This window comes from Dryobates pubescens, chromosome 11, assembly GCF_014839835.1.
Source record: "Dryobates pubescens isolate bDryPub1 chromosome 11, bDryPub1.pri, whole genome shotgun sequence".
NCBI classification, from domain to species: Eukaryota; Metazoa; Chordata; class Aves; order Piciformes; family Picidae; genus Dryobates; species Dryobates pubescens.
Window position 1 is genome coordinate 3,164,010 of NC_071622.1, and position 18,945 is coordinate 3,182,954.

The 18,945-nt window shown below is 52.4% G+C and overlaps 1 protein-coding gene across 1 annotated transcript; it reads left to right on the forward strand.

Annotated features, from left to right (window-relative positions):
• Positions 1 to 7,560: 7,560 nt before the first annotated feature.
• On the forward strand, positions 7,561 to 13,301 carry FPGT (fucose-1-phosphate guanylyltransferase). The gene is made up of 4 exons (XM_054165035.1): positions 7,561 to 7,645; positions 8,573 to 8,740; positions 10,100 to 10,192; positions 11,413 to 13,301. Exons 1-4 carry the CDS (start codon positions 7,567 to 7,569, stop codon positions 12,852 to 12,854), a joined length of 1,782 nt encoding a protein of 593 aa, XP_054021010.1. The 5' UTR covers positions 7,561 to 7,566; the 3' UTR covers positions 12,855 to 13,301.
• Positions 13,302 to 18,945: the final 5,644 nt, after the last annotated feature.

The window sequence follows — 18,945 nt, forward strand, 5'->3', positions numbered from 1 at the left end:
TAGATTCCTGCAATTATAGATTGGTTAGGGCTGGAAGGATCTTAAAAGGTCATCTAGTTCCAGCCCACTGCCATGAGCAAGGACACCTTCCATTAAATCAGGTTGCTGAAGGTCTCATCCAGCCTGGCCTTGAACACCTCCAGAGAGGGAGCTGATTTGGATATTGATTATCCAGAGGAGGCCACAAAGATGATCAGAACTGCTGGAGCACCTCCCCTGTGGGGACAGGCTGAGAGAGTTGGGGCTGTTCAGCCAGGAGAACAAAAGGCTCCAGGGAGACCTTAGAGCAGCCTTCAGTACCTGAGAGGGGGACACAGGAGAGCTGGGGAGGGACTTGTCACAAGGGCTTGTGGTGACAGGATGAGGGGCAATGGCTTTGAGCTGGAAGAGAGGAGATTTAGACTGGAGATGAAGAAGAAATTATTTCCAGTGAGGGTGGTGAGACACTGGAACAGGTTGCCCAGGGAGGCTGTGGATGTCCCCTCCTCAGAGGTGTGCAAGGGCAGGTTGGATAAGGCCTCGAGCAACCTGGGCTAGTGGAAGGCGTCTCTGTCCATGGTAGGGGGCTGGAACTAGATGATGTTTCAGTATCACAGTATAACTAAGGTTGGAAGAGACCCCAAGGATCATCAAGTCCAACCTGTCCCAACAGACCTCACAACTAGACCATGGCACCAAGTGCCACGTCCAATCTCCCCTTGAACACCTCCAGGGACAGTGACTCCACCACCTCCCTGGGCAGCACATCCCAATGACGAACGACTCGCTCGGTGAAGAACTTTTTCCTCACTTCGAGTCTAAACCTCCCCTGGCACAGCTTGAGACTGTGTCCCCTTGTTCTGGTGCTGCTTGCCTGGGAGAAGAGACCAACCCCTTCCTGTCTACAACCACCCTTCAGGTAGTTGTAGAGGGCAATGAGGTCTCCCCTGATCCTTCTCTTCTCCAGGCTAAGCAACCCCAGCTCCCTCAGCCTCTCCTCACAGGGCTGTGCTCAAGGCCTCTCCCCAGCTTTGTTGCCCTTCTCTGGACACCTTCAAGTGTCTCGAAGTCCTTCTTAAACTGAGGGGCCCAGAACTGGACACAGTAAAAGTTAAATGTTAAATGTTGAATGTTAAATGTTAAGGTCTCCTCCAACCCAATCCACTCTCTGAATCTATGCATGATTACAAAGAAGTACAAGCAAAGCAGGCAGCCTGCTGCAGAGCACCAGAACGTTCTGGAGATACTGCTTCTCCATTTTAACACTCCTTCCCTCAGACCCCCAGAAGACAACTTCCAAGAGCTGCAGCAGTGAGTGAAGCAGCGAGGTGGCCTGCCTCTGCGAACGAAGCCTGCAGCTCCTCAGATCCTGTGCATCAAACAGCACGAGCAAAGCCCCTTCCCACCCTTTCAAACACGGCTGCTGAGACGCCGGGGGAAGTCAGCGAGGTTCCCCAGGCGCCCAGGCCGGCGCTCCCAGCGCAGCGTGGCGGCTCACAACCACCTCCAGCAGCTCTCCCCGGGGCTGCACGCCGCTCTGCGTGCCCACAGCAGCCCTCTGCCCAGGCTGCCGGTAATTAGGCAGCTGGAGTGAGGAAATGTCACTCTCCCAGAGGGGAAAAAAATGGATCCTTCACAATGATGCAAGACACTGTCGCTCCTCACAAGCTGCAGACCTCAGGAAACTGACACTGGGGCACAGATTTATTTCAGTTTTTTTATGGCCTTTTTGAATTTCTCCACTCAGTAAAGCCAGACTATAATATTGCTGAAGCACACTGAAAGCAGAAGGATCAATAGGCAGAAAAATGTGGAGGGCTCCCAAGGAATAGCACTGCACAAGAAGAGAAAGGCAGATCCACCTGGCTTTTGCATCTTCACAAAGTGTTGCTATGCCCCTGGTGTGTGTGGAGCTGTAGCACACCACCCAGGGGGGGAATGGAATGGAATGGAATGGAATGGAATGGAATGGCATAGAATAGAATAGAATGGAATGGCATGGCATAGAATAGAATGGAATGGCATGGCATAGAATGGAATGGAATGGAATGGAATGGAATGGAATGGAATGGAATGGAATGGAATGGAATGGCATAGAATAGAATAGAATGGAATGGCATGGCATAGAATAGAATGGAATGGAATGGAATGGAATGGAATGGAATGGAATGGCATAGAATAGAATGGAATGGAATAGAATAGAATAGAATAGAATAGAATAGAATAGAATAGAATAGAATAGAATAGAATAGACCAGGTTGGAAAAGACCTCAGAGATCATCCAGTCCAACCTCTCACCCAACACCATCTAATCAACTAAACCATGGCACCAAGCACCCCATCTCTTCCTAAACACAGAATCACAGAATCACCAAGGTTGGAAGAGACCTCAAAGATCAGCAAGTCCAAGCTGTCACCACAGACCTCATGACTAAACCATGGCACCAAGTGCCACGTCCAATCCCCTCTTGAACACCACCTTCACAGAAAGAGAGATTGGCCATTGGAATGTGCTGCCCAGGGAGGTGGTGGAGTCACCATCCCTGGAGGTGTTCAAGAGGGGATTGGACGTGGCACTTGGTGCCATGGTCTAGTCATGAGGTCTGTGGAGACAGGTTGGACTCGATGATCCTCGAGGTCTCTTCCAACCTTGGTGATACTGTGAGACTGTGATACTGTAATAGCTTTGTAACTACAATTTCCCTACCAAAAAAAAACCCCAAATGTGGGGACTTCCACTTCAGTGAGACACCACTGTGAACAGCTCTGCTCTTGCAAGAGCTCTCCTGGGACTCTGCTAAGCACAGTGAACACCTCTGCTTCCACCAGGCACCCCAAATGCCTTTCCTGGAGCAGCTCACTGGCTCTGCCCCTGCTCCTCATGAATCACCAGCGTTACTGCATGCAATGATTTGAAATTCTGAGGGACAGACCAGACAGAAATCCATTCTTTCTGGGAATCATCAGGTTAAACGGCTCTAAAGCACTACTATGAAGAGTATGAATAACCACCCAACCGAAATAACTGCCAAAGAAATGATTACCATGAGTAGCTGCATCCAATAATTACTCTAGACTTTGATTATCTCAGAGAGGGCAAACAGAACCGCGTGCATTAGGATGTCTGACTAATGATGAGCAGTTCAAAACACAAATTCTGTTGCACTGCAGCAATTCTTCATTGCCAGCATCAGGGCCCCAATTACAGCTTCAAAGGCTTGCTGCAGTTAAAAAGAAATTAGTATTATTGTCAGTAAACCATTAATTACTTTGTATCTCTAGTCGTTTCCTAAATGACTTGTAAATTATCATGCATTTTTAATCACCCTGAGAAAACTCTGTCACTGCTGAGTGAAAAAAGATGTGAGCTAGAAAAGACACCTCTCCCCAACTGCATTTATTATTCACAGATTCACAGGATGGGTTGGGTTGGAAGGGACCTTGAAGCTGACCTAGTTTCAACTCCCCCTGCCATGGGGAGGGACACCTCCCACCAGCCCAGAGCTTCAGAGCGGCAATATGCAGCCATGCCTGAAGCAAATAAATGACACCTGCTTTTTGCTTTAGATAAGGGAGGACTCCTACACCCCTGCCAGCAACAAGGCAAACAAACAGTGGTTTGATCAAAAGACTTCATAAGTTCATCAAATGATTTGGGTTAGAAAGGACCTTAAGGATCCATCTAGGTCCAAACGCTCCTGCCATAAGCAGGGACACCTTCTACCAGCCCAGGTCACTCAAGGCCTCATCCAACCTGGCCTTGAGCACCTCCAGGGAGAGGGCATCCACAACCCCCCCTGAGAAACCTAATCCAGTGTCTCACCACCCTCACTGTAAAGAATTGCTTCCTAATAGTTCTAATATTGTATTGCATACATTGTATTAGGGCACACGAGTCAGGGGGCAATTGGAAGAGAGGACACAGTCCCAAGCTGCACTAGGGGAGGCTCAGACTGGATGTAAGGAAGAAATTCCACACAGAGAGAGTGTGGAATTGGCCATTGGAATGTGCTGCCCAGGGAGGTGGTGGAGTCACCATCCCTGGAGGTGTTCAGGAGGAGACTTGATAGGGTGCTTGGTGCCATGGGTTAGTTGATTAGGTGGTGTTGGATGATAGGTTGGATGTGATGATCTTGAAGGTCTCTTCCAACCTGGTCTAGTTCTATTCTATTCTATTCTATTCTATTCTATTCTATTCTATTCTATTCTATTCTATTCTATTCTATCTAAGAGCACAATCAGTCGGGGGGGGGGGGTGGAATCTACCACAACAAAAGACAAAGATTTCCCAACCTCAGCTCCTTTTCCCCCCCCAGTTCAGAAAGCCAGGAATTCTCCCGTGGCAGATAAAACTACTCAGCAGGGACTGGGCACAGGACAATGTGCTAGTTCCCACCTGCTTGAAGTATCACTCGTTCTTCTGACTTCAAAAAAACACATGTTTGCTTAGGGGCCAGAGCATTTTTGATGTAAAGAGGATGCAGCAGTTTCTAACTGGGCTCATGAAACAGCCAGTGTCACAAAGCCCACTTCAACCAGGAGGTAGGAGAAGGGGGAAACAGCTTTAAAAACCTTGTAAGAAGCAGCGACTCTTCACCTGCTGCAACTGAACCTTCCGGCTTTACTGCTGGACTTGGGATCCAGGGACCTTCTCTGATTGAGGTCAGCAGAGCTGCTGTCAACAATGAAAACTCGATGCAATAGCAATGAGCCAAAGCAGAGCTCCAACCAGCCAGAGTCTGCTCCTCCCTGGAGTGACTGGAGACCAGAAGGAAGGATCAAAGAGGTCTTTGTGTGGTGTACATCACTCTGATTAAGGCTGTTATCACTTGCATCACAGAAAAGCCCCAAACTGATAAAGCAGCACTGAAGTATTCATCTCTTTCTCTTTTTTTCCCCCTTTAATCTCCTCTGTCAGCAGTTTACAACCATGAAAAACTCCGGATTTGTTGTAACTCTTTTTTTTTTTTTCCCCACCCCTCTTTTCTTTTGGAAACTTCCTAAATTCTCCTTTGCCGCAGCTCCCACAGCGCTCTCGCAGCCACGTTTTTATTGTGAGCTCCCTGTATAATGAGATCTTATCCAGACAAATCCTCCTTTCATTTTCAGCTGTTTGTGTTTGCTATCTGGAGTCTCGGCAGACTCTCAATGCAGGAAGACAGATGAAGCCCACAGATCAAAAAAGAATTCACACTATCCAGGGCAAAGAACTGCAGCGGGGGAAACCTTCGGCTGTGCGAGCACCGCTGGTAGATAACAGATAATTACAGGCAATAAAACAAGCCCAGGGTAAGCTCTGGTAGGATCAATTGACCAAATCCAAGCACTGCTCAGCTCAGAGCTCAGCAGATGTACTCCAGGTGCAGCCAGGGAGCGCCCCAGCCGAGGCAAGCGGGTCGGGCGTGGATGAGGGAGCCTTGAGCAGGCCAATTCACATGCCGTCAGGATTCACTTCCTAATTAGATTGCCAACCCAGCAGCCTCACTCATCCCACCCCTCCTGTGCCTGCCACGGAGATGTCACCTCAAAACTGTGATCTGTTCCTGCAGCCTGAATGCACCAGCCCCAGGGGACACCAGCCCTTCAGATCCTGAGCTCCACAGGGGACCTGCATTTTGAGGCAGCACCATATGCCTGAATTTGAGCCTCTCGGTGTGCTTTCTACCAGCTGCAGAACTAAAAAAGAACAGGAAAGAGATTTCTAACCTTAAAAATCCTTCCTTGCATTCAAGGACCCAAGGGCCAATGCACACAAGCTTTGGCAAAGGTGGCCTGGACAAAATGACCTTTGAGGGTCCCTTCCAGCCAGACACAACCTGTGAGTCTGTGATCCTGGAATCTGAACTTGTGATTTGCTTTGGTGCTGGGTGGGTTTTGGTTAGAACTAATCCACATTTAGAATGGAATGGAATGGCATGGAATGGAGTGGAATGGAATGGAATGGCATGGAATGGCATGGAATGGAATAGAATAGAATAGAATAGAATAGAATAGAATAGAATAGAATAGAATAGAATAGAATAGAATAGAATAGAATAGAATAGAATAGAATAGAATAGAATAGAATAGAATAGAATTAACCAGGTTGGAAAAGACCATCAAGATCATCCCAGGCAACCAGCACCAGAACAAGAGGACACAGTCTCAAACTGCACCAGGGCAAGTTTAGGATCAAGGTGAGGAGAAAGTTATTCATACAGAGAGTTGTTAGCCATTGGAATGTGCCACCCATGGAGGTGATGGAGTCACCATCCCTGGAGGTGTTCAAAAAGGGATTGGACGTGGCACTTGGAACCATGGTTTAGTAGTAATGAGGGCTTGGGTGGCCTTTGAGGTCTTTAAGGTCTTTTCCAACCTTATTGATTCTATGATTCTATGATCAAGTCCAACCTCTCACCCAACACCATCTAATCAACTAAACTATGGCACTAAGTGCCTCAGCCAGGCTCTTCCTGAAGATCTCCAGGGATAGTGACTCCACCACCTCCCTGGGCAGCACATTCCAAGGGCCAATCTCTCTTTCTGGGAAGAACTTCTTCCTAACATCCAGCCTAAACCTCCCCTGGCACAGCTTGAAACTGTGTCCTCTTGTTCTGGGTGCCTGGGAGAAGAGACCTACCCCAGCTGATACTGCTGGAGAAGAGGAGGCTCAGGGGAGCCTGAATGAGGCACTTGGTGCCATGGTTTAGTTGATTAGATGGTGTTGGGTGATAGGTTGGACTTGATGATCTCAAAGGTCTTTTCCAACCTGGTTATTCTATTCTATTCTAGTCTAGTCTAGTCTAGTCTAGTCTAGTCTATTCTTCCTCCCAGGGCTGTGCTCCAGACCCCTCCCCAGCTTTGCTGCCCTTCTCTGGGCCCCTTCCAGCATCTCAACATCTTTCCTAGCCTGAGGAGCCCAGAACTGGTCACAGGACTCAAGGTGTGGCCTGAGCAGTGCTGAGCACAGGGCAGAATGACTTCCCTGCTCCTGCTGGCCACACTTTGGGTAGCTTCTGATGGTTTGTGGGCTTGGTTTGTTTGTTTGGTGCTTGTATGTTTGTTTTGTGGGGTGTGGAGGGTTTTGTTTTGGCTTGGGTTTGTTTGTTGGGTTTGTTTTTTTCCTTTGGTCGGTTGTTGTTGGGGTTGGTTTGTTTCAGCAGATGTCTCTTGTGACAGTCATAATACTTCCAGCATTTCCTGATGAAAGTCTTTCCCCATCTTCCCGATCGGCCCCGGGAAGTCCTGCAAGGCCACCAGAAGCTCTCCCTGGAGCCTTCCCTTCTCCAGGCTGAACAACCCCAACTCTCCCAGCCTGGCCTCACAGCAGAGGGCTTCCAGCCCTCCCATCACTGCTGTGGCCTCCTCTGGCCCCGCTCCAGCAGGTCCGTGTCTGCGCCCCAGCACTGCAGGGGGGTCGCAGCAGAGGGGCACAACCCCCTCCCTCCACCTGATGCCCAGGGATCAGCCTGCCGGGATCAGCCCAGGGCACAGCGCGCTCCCACCCGCTGCCCCCCCGGCCGGCGGAGCGGCGCGGAGCGGACCCGCCCCGGCCGAGCTCGGCGCCGGCGCCAGGCTCCGCTTCCGGGTCGCGCCGCGGGCTCGGCCATGCCGGCGGCAGGGAAGCGCAGCGAGGCCAGGCGGGACGCCACGGCCCGGCGGCTGCAGCGCTTCGCGGCGCTCCGAGGTGAGGCGGAGCCGGGAAGACCTGAGCGGGCGCGGCGAGCCCCTGCCTGCGAGGCCCCGGGGGGCAGGGGAGGAGTCCCCAGCCCTGCGAGGCCCCGGGGCGAGACCCTCCCCGGGAGGCCCCGGAGTGGGGAGAGCCTATCCCGGGGCAGGGTGGGGAGGGAGGGAGGAAGCCCCCATCCCTGGAAGGCTCGGGAAGGAGAACCCCGCCAGAGCTGTGAGGCAGCCTGGCTGTACCAGCCAGCCTGACCAGGTGGCCAAGAAGGCCAAGGGCAGCCTGGCCTGCAGCAGGAACAGTGTGGCCAGCAGGAGCAGGGAAGTCATTCTGCCCTGTGCTCAGCACTGCTTAGGCCACACCTTGAGTCCTGTGTCCAGTTCTGGGCTCCTCAATTTAAGAAGGACTTTGAGCTGCTGGAAGGTGTCCAGAGAAGGGCAAGAAAGCTGGGGAGGGGTCTGGAGCACAGCCCTGTGAGGAGAGGCTGAGGGAGCTGGGGTTGCTTAGCCTGCAGAAGAGAAGGCTCAGGGGAGACCTTCTTGCTCTCTCCAACTCCCTGAAGGGAGGTTGGAGCCAGGTGGGGGTTGGTCTCTCCTCCCAGGCAAGCAGCACCAGAACAAGAGGAGACAGTCTCAAGCTGTGTCAGGGGAGGTTTAGGCTGGAGGTGAGGAAGAAATTCTTCCCAGCAAGAGAGATTGGCCCTTGGAATGTGCTGCCCAGGGAGGTGGTGGAGTCCCCATCCCTGGAGGTGTGTGAGAAGAGCCTGGCTGAGGCACTTGGTGCCCTGGTTTAGTTGCTTAGATGGTGTTGGGTGAGAGGTTGGACTTGATGATCTCTGAGGTCTTTTCCAACCTGGGTTATGTTATTCCATTCCATTCCATTCCATTCCATTCCATTCCATTCCATTCCAATTCTACTCTATTCTACCCACAGGGAGAGTGGCTGAGGCCGGCGAGTTCTGGGACGTGGTGGTGGTGACGGCGGCGGACGCGGAGCAGGAGCGGGCTTTCCGGGAGCAGCTGGGCGACAAGCTGCGGAGGAAGGAGCTGCCCCTGGGAACGCAGTACCATGTCTGCACGGATCCTCCCGGGCCCAAAATCGGTGGGCAGATGTGGGTCATTCTGCTCTGGGTGGTGGGGGCTGGGTGGTAGAATCCCAGTCTGCTTTGTGTGGGAAGGGACCTTAAAAGTCATCCAGTCCAAACTCCGTGCAGTCAGCAGGGACAGCGGCAACCAGAGCAGGTTGCTCAGAGCCCCAAACCACCTGGCCTGCAATGGTTCTAGGAATGGGGCATCCAGAATACAGAATTAACCAGGTTGGAAAAGACCTTTGAGATCATCAAGTCCAACCTATCCCCCAGCACCATCTAATCAACTCAACCATGGCACCAAGTGCCTCATCCAGGCTCTGTTTAAACACTTCCAGGGATGGTGACTCACCCACCTCCCTGGGTAGCCTGGGCCAGGCTCTCATCACCTTCAGTGTCAAACATTTATCCCTTCTCTCTAGCCTGAATCTCCCTCTTTCAGTTGAAAACCCTCACCCCTTGTCCTGCCTGTCACAACCAGGCCCTGCTCAAAAGTCTGTCCCCAGCTTTCTTGGAGGTCCCTTGAAGTCCTGAAAGGCCACAGTAAGGACATCATGTCGCATATAGAATGACACCAACTCATGGGTTTTATCAGTTCAAGTTACAGAATACACAATTCACCAGGTTGGAAAAGACCTTTGAGATCATGAAGTCCAACCTATCACCTAACACCATCTAATCAACTCAACCATGGCACCAAGTGCCTCAGCCAGGCTCTCCTTAAACACTTCCAGTGATGGTGACTCCACCACCTCCCTGGGCAGCACATTCCAGTGGCCAATCTCTCTTGCTGGGAACAATTTCTTCCTAATTCCTCAGCCTAAACCTCCCCTGGCACAGCTTGAAACTGTGTCCTCTTGTTCTGGTGCTGGTTGCCTGGGAGAGGAGACCAACCCCCACCTGGCTACAACTTCCCTTCAGGGAGTTGGAGAGAGCAAGAAGGTCTCCCCTGAGCCTCCTCCTCTCCAGGCTAAGTTTAGACCATTCGAATGTATTTTACCACTTAATGCAGAGCAAAAATCTGAAGTAGTCTTAAGTGTCCACAGCATCATCCTCTAATTGTTAATTCCTCTTCCCTTTTGGTGTTGAAAGTGACTAAGTGGAGGTGCTCAAGGCCAGGCTGGATGAGGCTTTGAGCAACCTGGGCTAGTGGGAGGCATCCCAGCCCATGGCAGGGGGGCTGGAACTAAATGATCTTTAAGGTCCCTTCCAATCCAAACGGTTCTATGAACTGTTGTCCGCCGCAGAAGGGCAGCATCGAAATACGTGTCCTCATCACCCTGCCCCAGCACCTGGTCCCAGTATGCTTCACCTCCCAGTGCCTGTGTTCCTGGTGTGTCTTTCCAACAGAGACTAAAATACTTTTCCTTCAGGAAATGGTGGCTCAACACTCCACGTTTTGCAGTGCTTGGAAGATCTCTACGGTGATAGATGGACTTCTCTGACTGTGCTGATAATTCATTCTGGTAAGTTCTGGGTTCTATTTCACACTCTTGGATTGTATGGCTCTTTGGGTTTTATGTCCTAAAAATAGCCTGGTGGCAGAGGAGCTGGAGCTCTGAAAAAGCACTTCCCTCAGCAAAGCAATCCCAAGTGTGTCTGATCAGATCATTTGAATTTAGAGTGATGCTTAGGAGGTGTTGCTGGCACCACTTAAGCATTTCTCCCCAGCACTTAAGCTGGTTGATCAAACAGTGGAGAAGTGTGGTGGGTTGAAATTTCCCCCCCGAGCCCAGCATTAACTTTGCCAGACCAACTCAGTTAGAAGCAAATGGAAGCTGTATTTGCAGGCAAAACTGCAGTCTGCAATGGAATACAATGAATGTGTACAAAACATACAGCATTTACAATGTTCTGCCCAAGGTCATCCAGTCCAGCTGTCCACCCCCCACCACCATGGCCACTAAACTATCTAGACTACAAGTTTCTTGACAGGGACAGTGACTCCACCACATCCCTTGTCAGCCTGTCCCAGTGCCTTTCAGGAAACAAGTTGTTCCTTGTGTCCAACCTAACTTTCCCCTAGCCCAATTCCAGGTCATTTCCTCTCATTCTGCCACATGGCATCATAGAATCATAGAATTGTCAGGTTTGGAAGGGACATAAAGGATGATCCAGTTCCAACCCCCTGCCATGGGCAGGGGCACCTCACACTACAGCAGGTTGCTCACAGCCACATCCAGCCTGGCTGCAAACACCTCCAGGCAGGAGGCTTCCACCACCTCCCTGGGCAACCTGTGCCAGGCTCTCACCACCCTCCTGGGGAACAACTTCTTCCTCACATCCAATCTCAATCTACCCATTTCTAGTTTTGTCCCATCCCCCCCAGTCCTATCCCTCCCTGACACCCTCAGAAGTCCCTCCCCAGCCGCCTTGGAGCCCTCTTCAGGGGGCTGGAAGGCCACAATGAGGTCTCCTTGGAGCTTTCTCCTCTCCAGACTGAACAGCCCCAACTCCCTCAGTCTGCCCTCAGAGCAGAGCAGCTCCAGCCCTCTGCTCCTCCTTGTGGCCCTTCTCTGGGCACCTTCCAGCACCTCCAGATCCTTCCTGTAATAGAGGCTCCAGAGCTGGGCACAGAGCTCCAGCTGTGGTCTCAGCAGAGCACAATGGAGGGGGAGAACCCCCTCCCTGGCCCTGCTGGCTCTGCTTCTCTTGCTGCAGCTCTCCAGCTGTCCTTCTTTTCTAGGTGGCTACAGCCAACGCTTACCAAGCGCGAGCGCCCTGGGGAAGATCTTCACAGCGGTGCCCCTGGGGGATCCTGTTTACCAGATGCTGGAGCTGAAGCTGGCCATGTACATTGACTTCCCCAGGCACATGGCGCCGGGAGTCATGGTCGCCTGCTCGGACGACATCGAGCTGTACAGCGCTGGCGGGGCAGAGCCGCTCGCGTTCCGGCGGGAGGGCTTCACCGCCTTGGCCCACCCTTCCGAGCTGGCGGTGGGCACCACCCACGGGGTGTTTGTGCTGGAGCCGGCCCACGCCTCGGGCAGCGGCGGGCCGGAGCCCGCGCCGTGCCGGCGCTTCCTGCACAAGCCTGACGTGGGGACGATGCGGCGGTGCGGCGCGGTGCGCGCCAAACCCGGCCGGGCCGGGCCGGGCGCCGCCGGAGAGCGCGGCCAGCCGGCGCCGGGCCGCGAGTGCGTGTACACTGACAGCGTCTTCTACATCCACCACGGCACGGCACGGCGGCTGCTGGCCTTCTACAAGCAGATGGGCTCTCTGTGCTGTGAGATAGACGCTTATGGCGACTTCCTGCAGGCCCTGGGGCCGGGAGCCACTCCGGATTACACCACCCACGCCGGTAACGCCGTGAAAGAGGACTCACGGCTGGCGGAGGTACGGCAGAAGCTCTTCTCCCTGCTGAAGGGAACTGCGCTGAACGTTCTGGTCTTGAACAACTCCAAGTTCTACCACGTTGGAACCACTCAGGAGTATCTGTCTCACTTCACAGCAGACAGCAAACTGAGCTTTGAGCTTGGCTTGCTGCCCGTGGCCTTCAGCATCTCCTCGGGCACCTTGGATCCGTCAGCGAGCGTCATCCAGAGCGTCCTGGAGCCAGGGTGTGTTGTTGGACCTGGGTCTGTTATTGAGTACTCCAGAATTGGGCCTGAGGTCTCAGTAGGGAAGGGCTGCATCATTAGTGGGTCACACATCGATGTGAAGGTAGATGTACCTTCCAAGTGCTTCCTGAGCTCGCTGAGTGTCAGAGTGAACGGGCAGGTGAGGTATGTCAGCATGGCGTTTGGTGTGGAGGACGACCTGAAAAGGCGTGTGAAGGCCTTGTCAGACATCCACTCACTCCAGTTCTTTGGAGTCAGCTTGCTGGAGTGCTTGGACCTTTGGGGTGTGAAGGTTTCCCACCAGCTCTTCTCTGGTGACAGCACACAGCTGGGGTTGTGGGCTGTGAGGATCTTCCCAGTTTGCTCTACTTTGAGTGAATCTGTCAGAATGGCCTTAAAAATGCTGAGCTCTGTGCAGCACAGGTCAGCCTTCGACCTGGGCAGCTGTAAGCTCTTGTCTGTGGAAGAAATGCTCTCCTACAAGGATGTAGAAGACATGCTCAAGTTCAGGAAGCAAATTTATGATGAAATCCATCTGCAGAGAGCAAAAGAGAAGCCTGATGCGTAGGCTGAGCTGTACTTGAACAAATTTCCTCTTTCCAGTAGGGGATGATGGATGGCTCCCAGCTTGTGTAGCTCCTCAGCAGACAGCACACAGATCTCTGCTCTGATTCCACTGGAGCAGAAATAATGAAACTGCACCAGCAGCGTGGCTGTGGTGTGACATCAATAATGCAGGCAATGCAGATAAACTCCTCTCCTGATCAAAGAAGTGGTGAAATGCATCAGATCTCTGAGAGCACTAATGGGGGGGCTTCTCTTGGGGTGCACATGAGGATGCTTTGTGGACTTGGTCATCAAGGTCTCTTCCAAGCAGAGCAATTCTCTGATTCTTTGTCAGTAAGAATCACAGAATCAATAAGGCTGGAAAAGACCTCAAAGATCATCAAGTCCAACCTCTCACCCAACAGCTCATGACAACTAAACCATGGCTCCAAGTGCCACATCCAGTCCCCTCTTGAACACCTCCAGGGATGGTGACTCCACCACCTCCCTGGGCAGCACATCCCAATGGCAAATTCCTCTTTCTGGGAAGAACTTTGTCCTCCTCACCTCCAGCCTAAACCTCCCCTGGCACAGCTTGAGACTGTGTCCTCTTGTTCTGGTGCTGCTTGCCTGGGAGAAGAGACCAACCCCCACCCAGCTACAACCTCCCTTCAGGGAGCTGAAGAGAGCAAGAAGGTCTCCCCTGAGCCTCCTCTTCTGCAGGCTAAGCAACCCCAGCTCCCTCAGCCTCTCCTCCCAGGGCTGTGCTCCAGACCCCTCATTGCCCTTCTCTGGACATGTTCAAGAATCTCAATGTCCTTAAATTGAGGAGCCCAGAACTGGACACAGGACTCAAGGTGTGGCCTAAGCAGTGCTGAGCACAGGGCAGAATGACCTCCCTGCTCCTGCTGGCCACACTGTTCCTGCTGCAGGCCAGGATGCCATTGGCCTTCTTGGCCACCTGGGCACACTGCTGGCTCATGTGCAGCTGCTGTCAACCACTACCCCCAGGTCCCTTTCTGCCTGGCTGCTCTCAGCCGCTCTGACCCCAGCCTGCAGCACTGCCTGGGGTTGTTGTGGCCAAAGTACAGAACTTGGTCTTGTTCAATGCCATCCTGTTGGACTCTGCCCATCTGGCCAGCCTGTGATATGGCACAGAAGAAATCAGTTAGGAAATGGTCTGAAAACAGCTTTAAAAGTTTTCCAAGGTGGACATCAGCTGCAGCAGCAGGGAATCCTGTGGTGATCATTTGTGTCTCTCTTCTCCTGCTGCCTTTTTGGAGTGGTGGCTCAAACAGGTGGAGGTTAATCCATTAAAGGTACTTTCGAAATCAAGACATTTAAATGCTCATCATTTTCTTCCTCTTTTTGTTTGTTTGGCTGGGGAGGTGGATTATACTTTCTTGGTTTCCATGGGTGGGAGCAGGGCAAGAAACTGCCTGAGGGTTCCCTCTTTCCTTTGTGACTGATAAGCTTGGGGTCAAAAGCTGGCATCAGGACCACACTGAGTTACTTCTTTTGGTTTACTGTCAGTCATTTGGAAGCTGCTGGCTTGGTTGGGCACGTTATTTTGTCCTCCCAAATACCCTGGTTACATTTTGTGTTCCTCTGAACTGAGCTGGGAGTCCTTGTAGTGATTCTTGATCCTCAGGCAGAGCAGTGGAGGGGAGAGTCTCGTGCAGGCTGTGCAGTAAACCTTAACAAGAGTCATAGAATTGTCAGGGTTGGAAGGGACCTTAAGGCTCAGCCAGTCCCAACCCCCCTGCCATGGCCAGGGACACCTCACACCACAGCAGGTTGCTCACAGCCACCTCCAGCCTGGCTGCAAACACCTCCAGGCAGGAGGCTGCCACCACCTCCCTGGGCAACCTGTGCCAGGCTCTCACCACCCTCATGGGGAAGAACTTCTTCCTCACAGCCAATCTCAATCTCCCCATTTCTAGTTTTGCTCCATCCCCCCCAGTCCTACTACTCCCTGACAGCCTCAAAAGTCCCTCCCCAGCTTGCTTGGAGCCCCCTGCAGATCCTGGAAGGCCACAATGAGGTCTCCTGGGAGCCTTCTCCTCTCCAGACTGAACAGCCCCAACTCCCTCAGTCTGTCCTCATAGCAGAGCAGCTCCAGCCCTCTGCTCATCCTCGTGGCCCTTCTCTGGACACCTTCCAGCACCTCCAGATCCTTCCTGGCACAGAGGCTCCAGAACTGGCCCCAGAGCTTCAGATGGGGTCTCACCAGAAGAAGACTACTGTGCTGACCAGGGGGTTGCTGGTGTCCAGTAGCACATTCTGAAACAAGACTCTCATGGCATCCTGGCACAGGGTTTTCCTTCAATTGGAGGAATTAAGGATGTGATGCTGACAAAGGGGCTACAAAGATGCCAAGGGGACCAGAACATCTCTCTTCTGGGGAGAGACATTTGGGGCTTTCTAGCCTGGAAAAGTGCAGACTGAGGGGAATCTAATCAATACTTCAAGGGTTGGTGGCAGGAAGATGGGACCAAGCTTTTTTCAGTGGTGTTCAGTGTCAGGACATGGGGCAATGAATAGAATAGAACAGAATTAACCAGGTTGGAAAAGACCTCAGAGATCACTGAGTCCAACCTATCACCCAACACCATCTAATCAACTCAACCATGGCACTAATGGCATCATCCAGTTTGTTCTTAAACACTTCCAGTGATGGTGACTCCACCACCTCCCTGGGCAGCACATTCCAATGGACACAAACTGGAGCATAAGACATCTGAAAGTGAGGAGGAACTTCTTTACTTGGAGGGTTGTAGAGCACTGGAGCAGGCTGGCCTGAATGGTGGTGGTGTCTCCATCTCTGGAGACATTCCAAACCCACCTGGATGTGTTCCTGTGTGACCTTCCCTGGGTCTAACCCTGCCTTGGCAGGGAGTTTGAGCTTGGTTATCTCCAGAGGTCCTTTCCAGCCCCCACCATTCTGTGATCCTGTGCATATGTTTGTTGGGTAGGACCTTCTGAGGACAGAAACCATCTACTGGAATGGGGAGTTTGGTTTTGTCTGAGGCTTGGGGAGTTTCCCAGATGGATGTAGCCTCTGGTTCACCTCTCCTGACAGGCAGCTGTGGGTGGTGCAGTCCCAGCTGGAGCCCAGGCAAGTGTCTGATGATTTCACTCATGTTAGCTTGCTTTAGTTAATTAGTTGTGCTGTGTGGAGCAATAATGGGGCTCATAAGGCCCAGGCTGGTGATGACTTCCCTGGATGCCTGGGGAGCTCTGCCATAAAGACCTGAGGTTTAGCTGCACATCTCCCTGGGTGCCACCACGAAACCTGAGAGTGCAGGATTAGGGCAGCAACCTTTTGGGCAGGAAATGGGAGGTTGAATAATTGGGCACTTAAAAAAAGAACACAAGGGAAGGCAGCTGAAGTAAAAAGAGGAACAGCCAGATGGTCTCTGTGCCAGGAGGATCTGGGGAACTGACAGGAGAAGGTGAGCAAGCTCCAACAAGTCTGCCTGGAAATGCCCTTGGCTTGGATGCAGAGTTTGTCCTGGAGCTCAGTGGTTCCAGCTTCCTCGCATTCCCGAAGCTCTGATGCCACAGCTTCATTTTCTGCTCCCTGCACACGTGGAGAGTTAATCCCTGTGCTATTGTGAGAGCAGAAAGAGCAGCGCTGGCCTCCTGGGCTGGGCTGCTCACCCACTGCCACCGAGGGGCCTCTGTGCTCAGCCCTGCCCTTACATGGCCTCCTGAGCTCCAGTGCTGCTTCCCTTCAGCATGCATTTCCCTTCACCACCTGCTGCACTTGCTGTGACGTACCCAGATGTCCCCAGAGTGATGCTGAGACCTGCAGGTGCAGCTGACAGCAGCTGATAGACGTGGGTCTGTCCTACTTGATGTGAAATAAGCATAGATTCATAGAATGGTTTGGCTTGGAAGGCACCTCAAAGATCATCTAGTTCCAATCCCCCCTGCCAGGGGCAGGGACACCTCCCACTAGACCAGGCTGCTCAAGGCCTCCTCCAATCTGTCTCAACACTGCCAGGATTGGAGCCTCCACAACTTCTCTGGGCAACCTGTTCCAGTACCTCACCACCCTCATAGGGAAGAATTTCTCCCTCATGTCTCATCTCAATCCAGCTTCTTCCAGTTTGAAGCCTTCACCCCTCATCCTGTCACTCCATGCCTTTGTCAAAAGCCCCTCTCCAGCTGTCTTGTAGCCTCCTTCACATAGTAAAGAGCTGCTCTAAGGTGTCCATGGAGCCTTCTCCAGGCTGAACAACCCCAACTCTCTCAGGCTGAGTGTGTGTGTGTGTACCAAATACATCTAAACAAACAGTCAAAGGAGGGAAAGAGGCATAGAGACCCCAGCATGACTCCCATGACTGGCAGGGCCAGTGTCCCAGAAGCATAGAACAGTCTGAGTTGGATGATGGTGGAGCTCAATGATCTCAAGGCTCTTCTCCAACCAAAACAATTCTGTGAGTAGAAACAAAGCAGCTTCACTGTGTCCTTGCTCCTTTCTGGATGAATTGTCCTTAGAGCAGGAGCACAACAGCCTGAGGTTTGTCCTGCCTTCGCTGGGAGTCTGTCAGGGTGACTGGCTCAGGTTCCTCCAGCCACATCCCCTCTTGGCAGCCTCATGGCTGGTTTGGCTGCCTGCTGCTGCAAGTAGGACTCTTCACAGTGGAGGGTCTAGAGGAACACAAAGTGAATGTGCTGAGCTCTGAGAGCCAGCTCACCTTCTCCTCTAGCTCAGTGAGGGTTGGTCTCTTCTCCTGTGACAGAACAAGAGGACACAGTCTCAAGCTGTGCCAGGGGAAGTTTAAGGCTGGATGTTAGGAAGAAATTCTTCCCAGCAAGAGAGATTGGCCACTGGAATGTGCTGCCCAGGGAAAGATGTTGAGATGCTAGAAGGTGTCCAGAGAAGGGCACCAAAGCTAGGGAGGGGTCTGGAGCACAGCCCTGGGAGGAGAGGCTGAGGGAGCTGGGGTTGCTTAGCCTGCAGAAGAGGAGGCTCAGGGGAGACCTTCTTGCTCTCTCCAACTCCCTGAAGGGAGGTTGTAGCCAGCTGGGGGTTGGTCTCTTCTCCCAGGCAAGCAGCACCAGAACAAGAGGACACAGTCTCAAGCTGTGCCAGGGGAGGTTTAGGCTGGATGTGAGGAAGAAATTCTTCCCAGCAAGAGAGATTGGCCATTGGGATGTGCTGCCCAGGGAGGTGGTGGAGTCCCCATCCCTGGAGGTGTTTAAGAAGAGCCTGGCTGAGGCACTTGGTGCCATGGTTGAGTTGCTTAGATGGTGTTGGGTGAGAGGTTGGACTCAATGATCTCTGAGGTCTTTTCCAACCTGGTTAATTCTGTATTCTCTATTCTGGATGATCTTTGAGGTCCATTCCAACCCTAACAATTCTATGATTCTAAGAAACACAACCACCACCAAAACCCAGCTTGGTAGTCTGAATGTTTTACTTCAGCCCTGCTGCCATCAGTCCCCTGAGGGGTTCCCCAAGCCCAGTTGCCCAAGTGAGCTGCTGAAGAAGGGCCAAGGGTGGCATCACACTTCTCCAAATCACTTTGTCTGCTTTGGGACTTGAAGCTTACAAGGGGCACCTTTCCAGAGAGCCCCAAATTGATTAGATGGTGTTGGGTGATAGGTTGGACTCAATGATCTCTGAGGTCTTTTCCAGCCTGGTTAATTCTGTATTCAGAAGTCCCATGTCTTCCTGGAGCCTTATCCCAGCTGAACAGCCCCAGCCCTCTCATCCTGACCCCATGGGGGAGGTGCTCCGGCCCTCTGATCATCTTTGTGGCCTCCTCTGGACCTGCTCCAGCAGTCCCTCTTATGCTGGAGGCACCAGACCTGAATGCAGTACTGCAGGTGGGGTCTCACCAGGGCAGAGCAGAGAGGCAGAATCACCTTCCTTGTCCTGCCGGTCACTACCATTCCACCAGCCTGAGGAGTTCACCGGCTGAGGGGAGCGTTCCCGTGGACAAGGGCAGCAGATCAGCCAGCTGAGGAGGTGCCTTGGTGATGTTTTCCCAGCTGACAGCACAGCCTTGCTCCGTGCCATTGTTGCATGACCTTCCCTTTGGCACAGAGGCTATTTTTAGCCAGGGGCTATCAAAAGTATTTCTCAGGAGGGCTCTCGC